Here is a 15,785-nt window from a genome sequence, read left to right on the forward strand (position 1 = left end):
ACCTGGGTTTTGCATGTAGTCACATTTAGAGTAGGTACAGTATCCATCCAAGTGGTTTTCTACCTACTTAAAATGCCTAACCCCATACAGTGTTTTTTTTTTTTAACAAATATTTTGTATTGAGCTGAATTTAATTTATTTCAATAAGAGTATTTTTTTGGTTTCAACTTCTAAATTTTTTTTTAAATGGTAAAATACACATAACAAAGCTTTACCATTGTAACCGTTAAGGATGGTTAAGAATGACAGCTCCGGGACATTACATACGTTGCTGTTCAGCCATTAACACCATTCATATTTGGAACTATTTTCATGTTGCAAAACTGCAACTTTGTATCTATCAAACAAACTTCATTCCCCACCCCTTACCAACCACTATTCTGCTTCCTGTCTATGAATTTTGACTACTCTAACTACCTTATAGAAGTGAACCCTATAGTATTTGTCCTTTTGTGACTGGCTTATTCCACATAGCATAATGTTCTCAAGATTTGTCCATGTTACACAGCATGTATTGGAATCTCTTTCCTTTTTATGAGTGAATAATTCCATCATATGTATATACTGCATTGTGTTTATCCATTCATTTGTCAAAAGAAGGTTAGGTTGCTTCTACCTTTTGGCTTTTGTAGGTAATGCTGCTCTAAACGTGGGTATATCTTTTCTACTTTTTAATAAGGTTGTGCACTCATACTAAACCTTTGTTTTTTTAATTTTTAAAAAACATTTTATTTATTTCACAGAGAGAGTCAGAGAGCACTAGCGGGGGGGGGGGCAGAGGGAGAAGGAGAAGCAGGGTCCCTGCTGAGCAGGGGACCCTGAAGTCATGAGCCAAGGAAGACGCCTAACTGAACCCAAGTCAGACACCTAACTGACTGAGCCATCCGGGTGCTCCTAAACCTTTAGATCTGACATGTTCCTCTTTTTCTGCCCCTCCTAGATATCTGTGCTTTCAAAATACTTGTAATTTGACTTCCTTGACACTGCATACTTATGACAGAAGATGTTCAAGGGAAATACTGCTGATGAAGTTGGTGAAATTAATTAGTGTGCTGAATTTAGACTTTTTTTTTCTTATTGTCACTCTTAGGGTTTGCAGTGACAGCGCAGGTGGACGAGCATCAGCATCTCAGCCGAATATTTATAAGTGATGTTCTCCCTGACGGCTTGGCATATGGAGAAGGTCCGTGTGGCACAAAGTGTCTCTGTTCTCTCCTAACTCAAAACTACGGAATGCAGTCTGCCTAGTGAGATTATCTTTTTGCAGTTTTGTCAGAAAATGGTTTCTCCTAGGATTAAAAGAAAAGTAAACTTCATAGTTTAACTGAAAATGTATATGTGGATAGATAGACAGACAGAATTGGGATGGTGTCTAGAAAGAGAGTACATGCATACACAGAGACGGTACAGTGCAATATGTACTGACAGATGGATTAAGAAAACAGAGAGCCAGACAGACACAGATAAATGTTACTTCACAGGCCATTTCACATCAGGTAAATAGAGGAACAATGAACTTGAGTGATGGTCAAATGGTTTTCCCTTTTCTTTTTAAGGATATATTTATTTACAGAGCATGTGCTATCGGGGAGAGTGGCAGGGGGAGAGAGACTCTCAAGCAGACTCCCTGCTGAACACGGAGCTCAACCCGCCCTCCCACCCACTCGCGGGCCTTGCCTATCTTCCCAGTAACATCTGCTGGGAGGCCTGGTCTCAGGACCCTGAGATCATGACCTGAGCCAGAATTGAGTCGGACATGAAACCGACTGAGCCATCCACACACCTCTGGTTTTCTTTATCCAACTTGTAGGGGCACCTGGCTGGCTTATCCTATAGAGCATATGACTCCTGATCTCTAGGTCGTGAGTTAAAGCCCCATGTTGGCCAAAGGCTTACTTAAAATAAAACAAAACCTAAAACTGTTCCTTTTAGCCCCAGCTTTGAGAGAGCTGACATTGGTTATCAGTGGCATCTGAATACTGTATGTTTTGGCACTTTGTTTGAAGGCAGCAACAGGCCAGTTCCTGAGAATATGTAGTGTGAGTTTGCAGTTGTCCTTCATCTTTGTGTTAGTATATTTCTCTCAGTAATCTCTTTTCTTTTCTTTTGTTTCCTCTTCCTCATTCTCAGGGTTGAGAAAGGGCAATGAAATCATGACCTTAAATGGGGAAGCTGTGTCTGATCTTGACCTCAAGCAGATGGAAGCCCTGTTTTCTGAGAAGAGTGTTGGGCTCACCCTGATTGCCCGGCCGCCAGACAGAAAGAGCACCTTGTGTTCTTCCTGGTCAGACAGTGACCTGTTCTCAAGGGACCAGAAGAGTCTACTTCCCCCCCCAAACCAGTCCCAGCTTCTGGAGGAGTTCCTGGATAACTTCAAAAAGAATACAACCAATGGTAAGGCTTTGTTCTTTCCTCCTCCTTCACTGCTGGTGTCACCAGCTGATATTTTTAGGCTGTAATTTTGCTTGCAAACTTAGATTATTTAGGCTGTTCAAAGAATGTTTTCTCCTTTATTAGGAGAAGAACACAGATGCTGACCAAGTAGATTTAATTAAAATTCCATGCATTGTAGAAATTATAACATTTTCCTGAAAATGGAAAATAAACTTTTGCATGAAAACAGTATTCTTCAAAATTGCAGAATCTTTAAAAAAAAAACAAAACACCCACAGTAATTTTGTATTATACTTGCTTTGTGATTGAAGGTAGATGAAAGCCATCATGAATGATAAAGTTTGATTTTTTTTTTTGTTCAGTTGAATCTAAGGCAAAAACATTTTGCAGCAGTCTTTTGGGTTCTTAGAAGAGTTGATACAATTTGATTCTTTACCTCTTTTGTTAAGTGACTACTTTCTCAATAAACTGCACTTTTAATGTAGGTCGTATATTTTAAAATTTTACTAAAGCTTAAAAATGGAAAGTTGTATGCCGGCTTATTCTTCTAAAGGTAAGATTTCCATATGAGGAAATAATTTGAAGGTCTGGATTTCTGAGCTTATTAATTCATGCATTATTCAAATGTTGCTGGCTAATGAATCAGAGGCTCCAGCTAATACTGAAAACCTGTAGTTTCCCTCCCTATTCCTTGAGGAAGGGAGTCAAGCCACCGCAAGAGACACATAGGATCTTTTTGTTACGTGCACACAAAGGAACTTTTCAAAAATATTTATTTATTTGTTTGTTTGTTTGTTTATTTATTTATTTATTACAAACAGGGTGTGGGACAGAGGGAGAGGAGAGAGCATCTCAAGCAGGCTTCTACACTTAGCTTGGTGCCTGATGTGGGGCTTGATCTCTGATATCCTGACCAGAACTGAAATCAAGAGTTGGACGCTCAGTGGATAGAGTCACCCAGGTGCTCCCACACAGAGGAATTCTTATACTTAATTGCAATGATAATGGATTTCCCATTGAAATCTCTGCATGATTACTAGAAATGAATGAAAAACACAAAAAGAGGAGTTCAGATAGATTTAATTATAAAGCAAGTTTATTAGGTCATTTTTGGAATTAAAAAATCAGATGTAAGATTTGTGATTCAATAAGGTATATAGCACTTTCTTCTCTTGGGGCTTCACTCCAATTTAAAATGCCATTAAGTTGACTATTGGCATATAAGAGGGGATATCATAAAGCAAAAATCATGATGGAACTAATTAATTACTTGGCTGTATTAGGGCCATCATTCAGTGACCCTGGGCTCTGTTAAGACCTGAGGATTCCACATAATACATGCATATGTCCATCTGTTGGATTCATTATTCTTGGGGGATACATTCACTGCCTGTTCTATCTCGATGTATTTTATCATAATAAGAAATAACTGCAGAGTCCATAACACTTTTGGTACTGCAGGAATGAATTTCTGTAGAAAGCAGCAAAAGGGGCAAATTTACCTTTAAAAAAATTTTTTTTAAATACTAAGGATCAAGCAGGTCAGCTAAGCCTATTTATCCCTTTCCATTTGTTTTTTTTTTTTTTTCGGAAACAATTTAAAGAGGTCCTGGGTCAGATAGCCGTTACATTACTCACCCCAGGGAGCCGTTCTAATAGTTGAAACCTTTCTAACTTACCTAAGAGATACCGATATTGATGTCTGTGTATACTAGTAACATGCTTTCATTATGAAAATGAAATAGCTATGGTGGGCTGCTTCCCCAAACGCTTTGCAAATATGGAATTTATTGGTTTTCTTTTTGAAGTTGTTGTGTAGCTTGTGAAGGAAGAAAACACCTATTGAGTGAACATCTCAGAAGAAGTCTGTGTTGTTAAGTTTGAAGGAGGAGAAAATAAGGGGTGGGTGGGTGGGTGAGGGGGAATGGGAAGATAAAAAGGGTGAATCCCACGTGTGTGTGTAGTACAGAGATGTGCCCGAGAGCCTGCATCGGTGAAACGAGAGCTAAGGTAGAATGGTGACAAGTACGCAGCCTTTGAGTCTGACCTAAATTTGAGTCCTGGCTGCCTTTAGACAATGTGCAATTCTGGGGCAGCTCTCAACCAGGGAAACGGGTGCTGGTGGATGTCACCCTAGTCTCCTTACCCTGCGTGGGGACAGTTCTGCAGTGCATAATATAATTCTTCATGTGGCTTCTGTAAAATTGAGCTCCACTTGCATGTAGCAACCTCATTTTCACATCTTTTATGGGCTTTCTCCCCTGCCCTGTGCTTTCCTTGGGCCTCTTAGGATCACCTTCCAAATAAACTTGTAAACCCACATCCTTAGCTTGGACTCTGCTGATGGGGAAGCCCATATGAAGACATCGAGCCTTGACTTCTTATCTGGAAGGCAAGGTTTCACCCCTCAACCGAGTAGGTCACTACGAGGGAGTCCACATCTGTGTGTGTCCAGCCAAACTTCTTGCATGTCAGGAATTGAAAAAATGGGATTCTCCTCTTCCCTCTCCTGTGAAGCTTAATGTTTTATGAAAAATTACCTTGCTTTACTTTGGCAATGAATTAGAGAACGGTGGTCCTATTTTCTTGCTAAGAAGATTAAAAATTACACAAAGGAAAGAACTTAAAGGACTCTGATAAATAATTTTTCTTTTATTTTTTTTTAAGATTTTATTATTCATGAGAGACAGAGAGAGAGGCAGTGACATAAGCAGAGGGAGAAGCAGGCTCCTCACGGGGACTCCCAGTGGGGGACTTGATCCTGGACCCAGGATCACGCCCTGAGCCAGAGACAGATGCTCGACTGCTGAACCACCCAGGGGTCCCTGATAACTAATTTTTCATACAACATTGAGTTATTCTCAAGAGTGGCCAGTTCAGAGTCTGCCTTCCCCTCCAATTTTGGAAGGGAAGTCAAAAAAGGAAGATTTTTCTGGTTTTGTTTTCTGGAGAAACCAATCCTCTGTTGATAAAATACAAACAGCTGGTGCTCTGGAAGGGAGGACATATGTTTTGTTGCTGTTGTTTTTAATAGGAACATAAGAATATAAGAAGGTAGGGAAGAAGAAGCTGCAGGGTTATTTTGAGCATATCTTGACTATCCATGATGAATGTTTACTGATCCCATATTGGGTGCTTAAAACATGTGAGGCCCTGGGAATAAGCTACATTGAGTTTATGGCTTTTGGTTTAATTTTGGTTTTGGTCAGGTATCCAGAAATTTTTTTTTTTTATCTTCAGTCTCTTGCTCTCAGGTTAGAGCAAAACAAAACATCCTTCTTATTTATATATCTGTCTGAAAAAAGTGCTGGTCCAGTAGCAGGTCCTGAGAAGCTGGGACGAGGATTGTAGCTTGCTATTCAGCATCTTTGCTTTTCTTTTTTTCTCTTCTAGGATTTTGTTACTTGAGAGAGAGAGAGAAAAAGTGCACTTGCACAAGCAGGAGGAATAGCAGAGGGAGGGAGAGAGGGAGAAGCAGACTCCCGCTGAGCAGGGAGCCCGATACAGGGCTCTATTCCAGGACCCTGGGATTATGACCTGAGCCAGAGGCAGTCATTTAACCCTCTTAGCCACCCAGGTAACCCCAGCATCTTTGCTTTTCTAGAAAAGCATCCTACTGTCATTTGAGACTCATTGATTTGTGTCCTGGTTAGGGAAATGGTTCTCAAGCTTCCTGTTGCTTAAGACTCCCTGCTGAACTTGTGAAAATGCACATTACATTTCTGGGGGAGGGGGGCTACTTCAGGAGGTCTGGGGTAGTGCAAGCCTTGCTGTTAACCAGGCTTCCTCATGCCGCTCTGGGGCCATTAGTCTACAGGAGTCAGGTCTGACCCTGAGAGGTAGGACCTACCCTTTCTTGAACCCTTATGCATCAAGAGTTTGAGGACTAAATGAGATAATCCATGTGACAGTCTCAGCAAGTCATAGCTGTTCTGTTTGTGTGTTGGTACTCTCTCAGGAGGAGGATGATAGGGCCCAGACTGCCAGCACTGCCTGGGGTGGCCCAGGATGTCGCAGGCCAACAGGTTAGCTGAGCTCGTTTGTGCCACAGCTTGCCCTCAGGAGACGCTGGCCCGGTCAGCAAACTGAGTACACCGAGGAGGAAAGAGCTTCTCATGCTCCCTGTGAGCCTCCTGTGAGCTTCTCTGCTCCTCCAGTGACCTTCCCATGAGCCTCTCTGACCCTCCTATGAGCCTCTGTACAGATAGGAGCAGACAGGCAGATCTAGAACTGATGTATTAAGTTCCTTGGTTTCCTTAGACATGAATGACCATTTGATTCCTGCCTTGAAGGGTTTGACTTTCTGTTCTAATTATCCACAGAAGAGAGGAAATGTGTATAGGCTGTATTGGACTGGAGTGGAAATCTCCTCTGTAAAGACTTACTATAGAGAGATTAATTTTGCCCAAAGAGGCTGGTGCTAGTTTTGAGCCAACAAGGCTGCCATTGAAGGGCTTGGGCGTGCCCAGCCCTCATAATACCGGGGGTCCTGTTCATGCCGTCTTTGTGGCTTCTAGTAAAAATCCCTTTTCTAGGGTGTGCCATCTTTGGGGAAATTCCAGCGGCTTTTACAGAGTGTCTCATTGGGCCTAGAGTTTCTGAACAGTCTTTCTGTTGTGAGGCTGGAGCAGGTTTGTGGCATCCTCGCAGCCTCCATCTGTAAACAGCAGTTCCCACTGTGCCATGAGGATCGGGGTGCATTTCACAGTAGATGGGAAAGAGCAGCCCTAGGTTCCTGCTCCCCTCAGACAACATCGGCCCAGCAGTGCTTACCCGATGATGAAGGTAATTGCAGCCTGAGGTTCTTTTTTTAATTCCTCACCCGGCGCTGAATCACTCTCTTTCTGCAGTGATGTATGAGGAGTGTAGATCCTCAAGCTACCAGAAGCCACTTAGATGCAAATGTGCTCTTTGGAAGGAATGTCTCCTGGGACTGTGTGTGTCCCTTATACAGCTTTTCACCAGGGGAGGAACTAGACCCAACACTGATGTGGCAAGCTCACTTGTTTGCTGTTGATGAGGATGAGGGCAGCCTGCCATAGGATGACAAACAGCATTTAGCTCAAGGAATGCCCTGAGTCCCTGTGTCTGGCTGGCTGACACCCCACATCCCCAAGGGTAAAAACAGAGGCGTTCATAAAGATGGAGGGTGCGTTAAAAATTTTAAAAGAAAATATGAGTGAGAAATAGATCGCTTTTACCAGGGCATGGAGAATGTTGGTCTCAGAAGTCTTCATTCCTAATGAGGCTGGTGAAGGTAACTGTCATCCGTGGAAGCGACCGTGTGGCTTTCTGTGAGCAGAGCAGGGAGATACGGTCCTTGGCTACAAAATCTCTTATAAAGCTTAGTGGTGTTGGAGAATCTGGTCCCCTTTTCTCATTCTTTGTCCTTTACTTATTCACTTAACACATAAACAAAGTGTTGTGCTAAATGTTACGGGTAGATAAAGATGAATTAGACATTATTTTCTATTCCTAAGAAGCTTATTCTTGAGTAGGAAAAGTAAAACGCTTGTAAATAATAATTTGCTATTAAAAAAACCTCACAAACCTTTTCTAAAAAAGAGAAGTCCAGCTTGGAGGTGGAATTCCCACTGATTTTTTCTGTTTATTTTGAGCAAAGAGTCCAAAAGAGTTGTGAGAAATTAGGGAGAGGTTAGCATTTGCCTTGAGCACTGCAGATGGACAGGTTACCTGTGGGGAGGTGTGTGGTGTAGGGTCCAGAGGGCATTTCACATACGGCATGTAGAACTCACCTGGCTAGTGTGTTAATAGGAAATAAAATTGGAAAATCTGTTGGGGCCAGATTGTAGAAAACTCTAAACTGCAGGAATTTATAACCTGTCATGGCTTGTATCTGAAAAACAAAAACAAAAACTGGTGAGCATTGCATTACTTTCCCCTGCCTTGTGTAAAATGCAGGGGATTTGTCTGGTCATTTATTATTATTCTTATTTTTTAAAGATTTTATTTATTTATTTGAGAGAGAGCATGAGCAGGGGGAGGGACAGAGGGAGAAGCAGACTCCCCACTGAGCCCGACTCTGGGCTCAATCCTAGGACTCCGGGATCATGACCTGAGGTGAAGATAGATGCTTAACCAACTGAGCCACCCGGGCACCCCTGGTCACCTATGACCACTACCATGTAGCTTGAAATACTTCCAGGCGCTCTGCTCTTACATATCAGCTTTATTATTCCATGACTGTGGCTTCATTCCTGTGGGTCTTAAAGTATTGTTTTTAGTGACCAAAAGCCAAGGTAAATACTCACATTGTTTTGTTTAGGGGGAGGGGAAGAATGAATACATGAATTACTATGGGTGTCCTATAAAACCATAGTGCTCCTCAGCCTGTGAAGCCATAGCCAGGAATGGTGTGGTCCTTACAGTGCTCATTTAGGAGGGCTCCCTGCCAGCTTGTGGTAGGGGGTGCTCCCATAGCAAGGAGAATGAGGCATCCTTGGCACTAAGGGAGAGCTGGTAAATAGTTTGACAGCATTTTGAATTAAAAACCAGTCCTATATTCTCTTTTCTAACATTAAATGTAAATTCATCTTTCAGGTAAAAACCTACAGAATTTCTCTGAAGAACACTGTATGAAATTTCTATGGGGTATGTTGCTTTTACCAGCCCTTTGAGAATTTGGGATGGCTGGGTGAAATCTAGTCTCCCGTGCAGGCAGAGTGGGCCAGGTTGCTGTGCAGTAGTAGTACTTGCGTGAAACTGTTGGGTGTGGTTGGAAAGAGGAAGCTTTATAGCTTATTACATTAAAAAAAAAAAGATCTTATTGTTCCTGGGGATATCATGAGTACTGATCACTGAATGATACTTGTCTGCATTTCCATGTTTGTTCTTTGTAATGGGTGTAAAAATGAATTATACTCCTGACTTTATTCTTCCTTGGGAAGGAATTCAGACCATCAGGAAGGACCATGTGGGGATATCTCCTTTTCAGCTTTCACTTCTAGAGATAGCTGTATTGTGACTGTCTTTAATTATTTGGATTGGTAATACATACATACACACTCCTGGTGTGAAATTCCAGCAGTGTGAAGGGTTCAGCAGTCAAAGCTGTGTAGGGAAGTGGTTGAGAACATGGATCCTATGCATGAAACTTGTGGTCAGTCTTGCTCCAGGTTTGTAACTACCTGTGGGACCTTGGTTGGGCAAGTCACTTAATCCATCTCTGCTTAGTTTTTGCAACTGTAAAATAGGGTTTTTATAGAATTAATGAGCTAATATTTGGAAAGAGCTAGATAGTGGCTCATAGTAAAGACCACACAAACATTTAACTGAATAAAATAGATGAATTTCTCCGACTCTGTCCTTAGCCACCCACTTTGTCACCCAGAGGTAATCATTTTCTTAGTTTCTTTCTCATTCTGGTCTGGAGAGTCTTAAATGTTAGGAAAGATGGTGGGGTATTTTTCTGCTCTATTTTCTTGAATTATCTTTGTACCAGCTATATGGCAGGCAGGAAAATCCCCCCCTCCCCAATAATGTCCACACCCTCATCCCTGGAACCTATGAATGTGGCAAAAGAATTTACATGGTAAAAGGGACTTCAACAGTGTGATTAGATTGAGGATGTTGAGATGGGGAGATTATACTGGATTATCTGGGTGGGCCCACTATAAAACAGAGACAGGTGTCAGAATCCAGAATCAGAGACATAATCACATAAGCAGATTGGAATGGTGTGGGCCTATGAGCAAAGTAATTGATGCAGCTTCTAGAATTCGCAGAGACATAGGAACAGATTCTCCCCTAGTGCCTCCAGATGGAATATGACCCAGCAGACCCATTTTAGCCTTCTGACCTCCAGAACTATAAGATAATAAATTTGTGCTTATGTGCTAAGCACTGTGTTTGATGGCAGAGGTACAAAAATAAAGAACCATAGCCCCTCCTCCAGGCTGCTACAGTGGATGTGGGGCAGATGCGTGAACAGACAACAGTCATCACCTGCCATCATAATAGCTCTAGTTCTGTGGTTCCTGAACTTGTTGGTCTCCAGGGCCTTTACTGTGGAAAAATTACCAAGGACTCCAAAGAGCTTTGATTATGTGGATTATATCTAGTAATGTTTACTATATTAGAAATTTAAACTGAGAGGCACCTGGGTGGCTCAGTTGATTGAGCGTCCGACTCTTGGTTTCAGCTCAGGTCATGATCTCTGGGTCCTGAGATGGCGCCCTACATCGGGCTCTGTGCTCAGTGCAGAGTCAGCTTGAGATTCTCTGCCTCTCCCCACCCCACTCACACATTCTCTTTCTAAAATAAATAAACAAATCTCTAAAAAAATTTAAAAATATTTATTAAAATTTTACTGTAACAACAATAAATCTAATTTTGTGTTAACACAGTGAGCATATTTTTAGTGAGCTAGTTCTACAAACCAAAAAAAAAAAATGAGAAGAATAGCATCGTTTTACATTTTGCAGTATCTTTATTGTGTGTATTAGTAGAAGACAGCTGGGTTTTATATCCGTATCTGCATTCAGCCTATTGCAGTGTTTGTTTTTGTGAAAATGATTTGAAGAAAATCCAACTTCACACAGATATGTAGTTGGAAAAGAGAGGAGTATTTTAATAATCTTTCAGATAACTGTGGATATTCTTCTTTAATAATTACACTAAAGCACAACAAGTGGTAGTTCCTCCAAAGTGAGCTGTGTGTGGAATCTGAAACACTATTGTTAGACCTTCCTACTTGCTTCCACTAAAGCCCATTGGCCTATCTTACACTTTGATCTTTTAGTCATGTGGTTTTGTAACATGCAGTGGTTATTTGGAAAATACTAGATTGCTAGGTTAGGCAGATCTTTCAGATATGGGCATTAAACAGTAAACGGTAAACATTAAGATCACATTCATTAACATCACCACCAGTTTCACATGGCAAAGGCTTGATGTATTGGGAAGCTGTCAAACTCACGGTGGAAGATACAAGTTTTCCAAGATTTGAGTTTTTGCTAGAAAGTTGGAATTACATCTACAGTACTGTCAGTTTTTTCCTTGGAAGTGACAGGCTCATTTTGTTCGTTGTATTTTTTTATTTTTAAAAAGTATTTTATTTTTAATTCAAGTAGGCTCTATGCCCAGTGTAGGGCTTGAACTCATGACCCTCAGATCAAGAGTTGCATGCTCTACCAACTGAGCCAGCCAGGTACCCCACACTTGGTTCATTTTAAAGAAAATATTTTTGTCAGTATTTATTTTCAATAATTAATATTGTCAATAATAATATTTTTTGAGTTAACATTTTGTAAAGAAAAAGTTCAGCTTGCAGTACAATGGTGTAAGTACATTTTCGTGCAACAACCATTGCAGAAGAGCTGTATGGATACTTCTCAAATGTGTTCCCAAGGGTTGAGTTCTAGTACAGTCAGCCATTTTTACTGCTTCATGGAGGACATCATTAATGGATGTGGGCTTGTTCTTGATGGAAGTGCGTGGTAATGGAGTCTGTGATGACTAGTACAGTTAGTGCCGCTGCTCTAATGTGTGCTACCTTGCTAGCAGATCTACCCACGACTACCTTGCACCGACATCGCAGATTTCCTCAGAGAAGGTGGCAGATGACATCTGGCTTTAGTATTGAAAATGATTTTGAACTTGCAGATCACTTGAAAGGGTCTCAGGGGCCCCAGAAGTCTACAGACCACACTCTGAGAAGGGCTATTACAATACCTAAGGGGCAGCAGTAATTCATGTTCCAGGCTCTTAGGGCCACTTCTGAGGGTCATTCTCACTTGTGTTAAACCCTGAAGGAGGCAAAGTGCATTCTGGGCTCAGAGAAGTTGTGGAGGGTGGGTGTCAGGGTCTTGCTGTGGCCAGATGGGTAAGTTAGGGTTTCTGGAAGGTAAGGTTTTCTGCAAATGGGGAAGCTGGAGAAGATGAGATTGCTCTGGTGAGCAAGGGCCAGGTCACAAAGGGTCTCGTGTGCCAGGCGAAGAATCTGGGTGATGAGGAGTCGCAGGGGAGGTGAAGCAGCTCATAGTGCCACTGAGAAGTGATAAGGTCGTGGGCCAGCCTGAGATGGTGGGGGGAGGGGTGGGCGGCACTGGGTGGCCCTCTGTGCTTCTCTCCACCAGAGCACTTATGCTGGAGGGGTAACCGTCCTTCCTCAGCACAGGGTCTCCTGTATTTTATCACTAGTAAGTCACTGGACACAGAAGTAGAGCCACTCAAGAAATATTTGCTCAAATGTAGGAATGAATGAATCAAGGATAGAGGAATGACAGGGCTTAAGCTTTAAAAAACAAAACCAAGAAAACCCTCTAAGGTCTTGTATTTCTGTTATTAACTTTATTTTTCAACAAACTACTACGTTTTATGTTATATTTAAAACGTGGTTTGCTTAAAGTGCAGAAAATACAACTTATGACTAAGAAGGGAACCATGGCTGGTTTAGGAGGCCGAATTTCCGGTGCAAGGAATTTGACCTTGAGAATTCTTTTTTCCTTGAGGTTGGCAAATGAACTATGAAGCTAATTTTAATTTTAATCCTGAATTCAAACACTGAAGTTGTCTGTGACGTGAGACATGTCATTTTCTACCCTGCTTACCATGGTGAGTTCTCCTTACTCAGGAGTGCCTGAGGCCAAGAAGAGAAACTAGGGATTTCTCTCTCTCTCTTTCTTTTTACTCTAATTTACTCATTGAACAATATTTAGTCGCTGCCTATCCTGTGTCAGGCACTGTTTTTAGAAGTGCTGGAGACAGAGCAGTGAACACAACAGGTTAAAAACTCCTGGAGCACGTAGGCCTTATATTTCAGTGTGTGGAAATCAATGAAAGTAATAAACACAATAATTAAATTATACATTGTACTGACAGGAGCTAAGTGTGATGGAAAATAAATAGATCAGGGGAGGAGGGACCAGGGGTAGAGATGGGCAGGTGGCAGCTGTAAGTAGGCACTGGTGGTTGTTCCTAAGACCTGTGGTAGCAAAGCTTTCCAGGTGGTGGGTGAAACCGCAGGTCCCCCGAGATGGGGATGCAGGAGGCATGTTTAGGGATCAGCAAATAGCCTGGCCTGCCTGGGGAGCCATGGGAAGTGAGGCCCAGGAAGACATGCGAGGCAGGATCAGGGAGGACTTTATAAGCCAGTTTGAGGTCTGAGGACAATAGGGGGCCATCCCATGTTTTTGAGGAGAAGTGACATGATCTGACTGGGGTCTGAAAAGGATCACTAACTATTGAGAAGAGGCTGTAGGAGGCCAAGGGTGCTTCGAGGCTTTTGCGGTGATCCAGGTGGGGCATGATGATGCCTTGGTTCTCAGTGGTAGCAGCGGCAAAGGTATGGCCAACAGAACTTGCTCAGAGATCGAGTGTGGGGTGTTGAGGGAGATGAGGCAAGGTTGGCTCCCAGGTTTGGCCTTGAGCAGCTATTAGGAAGGAATTGCCATCAACTGAGATGGAGAAGCTGTCAATGGAGTAGGTTTGGGGGAAGACCAGGAGTTGACTTTGGAACACCTTGTATTTGTAGTGAATATTCCACCTGCTTCCAAAATGGTTTTAAGATGACTTCTACTGAAAGCCCATACATAAAATTCCACAAAATTACATAAAGGGAAGGGGAGGAAATTTGAATGACAACTTGCCCACTTTAAAGGTTTTCACTCACGGTATAGGGGCAGAAACATCTTTGTGAGAAAACGACGTTTGAAGTAGTAGTGCAGCAAATTAATTGATTTCACTCCATTGAGTTATGATTTGTTGCGTCTTATGTCTTTCTTTCTTTTTTAAGATTTTATTTATTTATTGATGAGAGACACAGAGAGGCAGAGGGAGAAGCAGGCTCCATGCAGGGAGCCCGATGTGGGACTCGATCCCAGGATTCCAGGACCACACCCCGGGCCGAAGACAGACACTAAACTGCTGAGCCATCCAGGGATCCCCATCCGATCCTACAGTTCTCAGCTCTGATTATTTATAAATTGCTTGTTCCCATATGAATCCCCCCACCTTGTTTTCTTGAGAGTGAATGAGCACAAGAGAGAGTCTATGTGCACGTGAGTTGGGGGAGGGGCAGAGAGAGAATCCCAAGCAGGCTCCATGCTCAGCACAGAGCCCAATGTGGGGCTCAGTCTCACGACTCTGAGATCATAACCTGAGCTGAAATCAAGAGTCAGACACTTAACTGAGCCACCCAGGCCCCCCCCCCAATATAAATCTTTTATCCTCCCCGCCTTTTTGTCATTAATATCTTTAACATGTTATGGAAAACTGTAACCAAGTTCAAATTATCCAATTTTATTACTTGTTAACAGCTCTGTGAAAACTTATTTGGAAAAATACATATGAAATTGTTAGCAAAATTAATTTGTGTTATTTGTGTGGAGCCCTGGCCAGCTGCCCCTGGAGAGTGGGCAGATGCAGTGCCATGTGGGACGGTGTACAGAATGCCCCATCCTCCCAAATCTCCCAGCAGGCTTCCTATAGAATCTAGTATTTCTAGGGAAGCACTTAGAAGCTTCTAAACATGCTATGCTCAGCTTTTCTACATTTACCTTCCCAAAACTAATTACTCCTAAATTGCCATTTGTGAATTAATACTGACTTTAATGTTTCAGTTGATGAATGACCACATCACACTTCTGTGAGGTTGAGGCATCTTTGCATGGAAGTATTAGCAGAATTATTTGGATGTCTACTGAATTGTGTCATTATTATGTCATAAAAATGGCCGAGGAGAAAAGGCTGAAAAATGTTGATAAGAAGCCTAGGTTTCATAAGCTTAATACATTTGACCCAAAAATGCCAGTCATCAGGTGTGCGCCAGCCAGTGAGCCTGTAGCTCCATGTGGATGTTCTTTGGTCTTTAGTAGGCCAGCGTGTGTTCCCTGGGGAAGAAGGAGGAGAAGATTCAGATATGTATCAGGTGACTACAAATAAGGAATTTTATAATTTGTTTAGATCCCTGGGAATAGAAGTCTTCATAGGAACTATAAGTTCAGTTTTTGCACTTTGGGATTGCATTCTGTGAGAAGTAGGGGGTTATCTTCACGTCATCTTGTGGGGATCTTGGATTCTTCCTCCTTTGAACTTTGAGAACATTTTGCCTGTATATCTGATACGGAAGTTAAGATTTATTGCCTCGCAATATTGCTGTATACTTATAATAATTTACCTACTAGATTAAAAAGCCCTTGAAAAACAGGGACCTTGGGGCAGCTGGGTGGCTCAGTTGATTGCCTTCAGCTCAGGTCATGATCTCAAGGTCCTGGGATTGAGCCCCACATTGGGCTCCCTGCTAAGAAAGGACCCTGCTTCTCCTGCTTCCCCACCCCGCTCCCCCACACGTGTTCCCTTTCTCTCTCTCTCTCTCGAATAATAAATAAAATCTTTTAAAAAATGGGGACCTTGAGGAATACCAAGTTTTT

General features: G+C 42.2%; 1 protein-coding gene across 5 annotated transcripts in view; it reads left to right on the forward strand.

The window, feature by feature from the left end:
* Positions 1–15,785, forward strand: part of TIAM2 (TIAM Rac1 associated GEF 2) — a 217,930-nt gene that overhangs the window by 153,720 nt on the left and 48,425 nt on the right. For all 5 annotated transcript variants that reach the window (XM_055309747.1, XM_055309749.1, XM_055309748.1 and 2 more), the window contains 2 exons: positions 1,091–1,183; positions 2,131–2,394. In XM_055309747.1, the coding sequence (XP_055165722.1) occupies positions 1,091–1,183; positions 2,131–2,394 (357 nt within the window). The remainder of the gene's footprint in view (positions 1–1,090; positions 1,184–2,130; positions 2,395–15,785) is intronic.

This window comes from Nyctereutes procyonoides, unplaced genomic scaffold (genome assembly GCF_905146905.1).
Source record: "Nyctereutes procyonoides isolate TBG_1078 unplaced genomic scaffold, NYPRO_anot_genome, whole genome shotgun sequence".
Taxonomy (NCBI): Eukaryota; Metazoa; Chordata; class Mammalia; order Carnivora; family Canidae; genus Nyctereutes; species Nyctereutes procyonoides.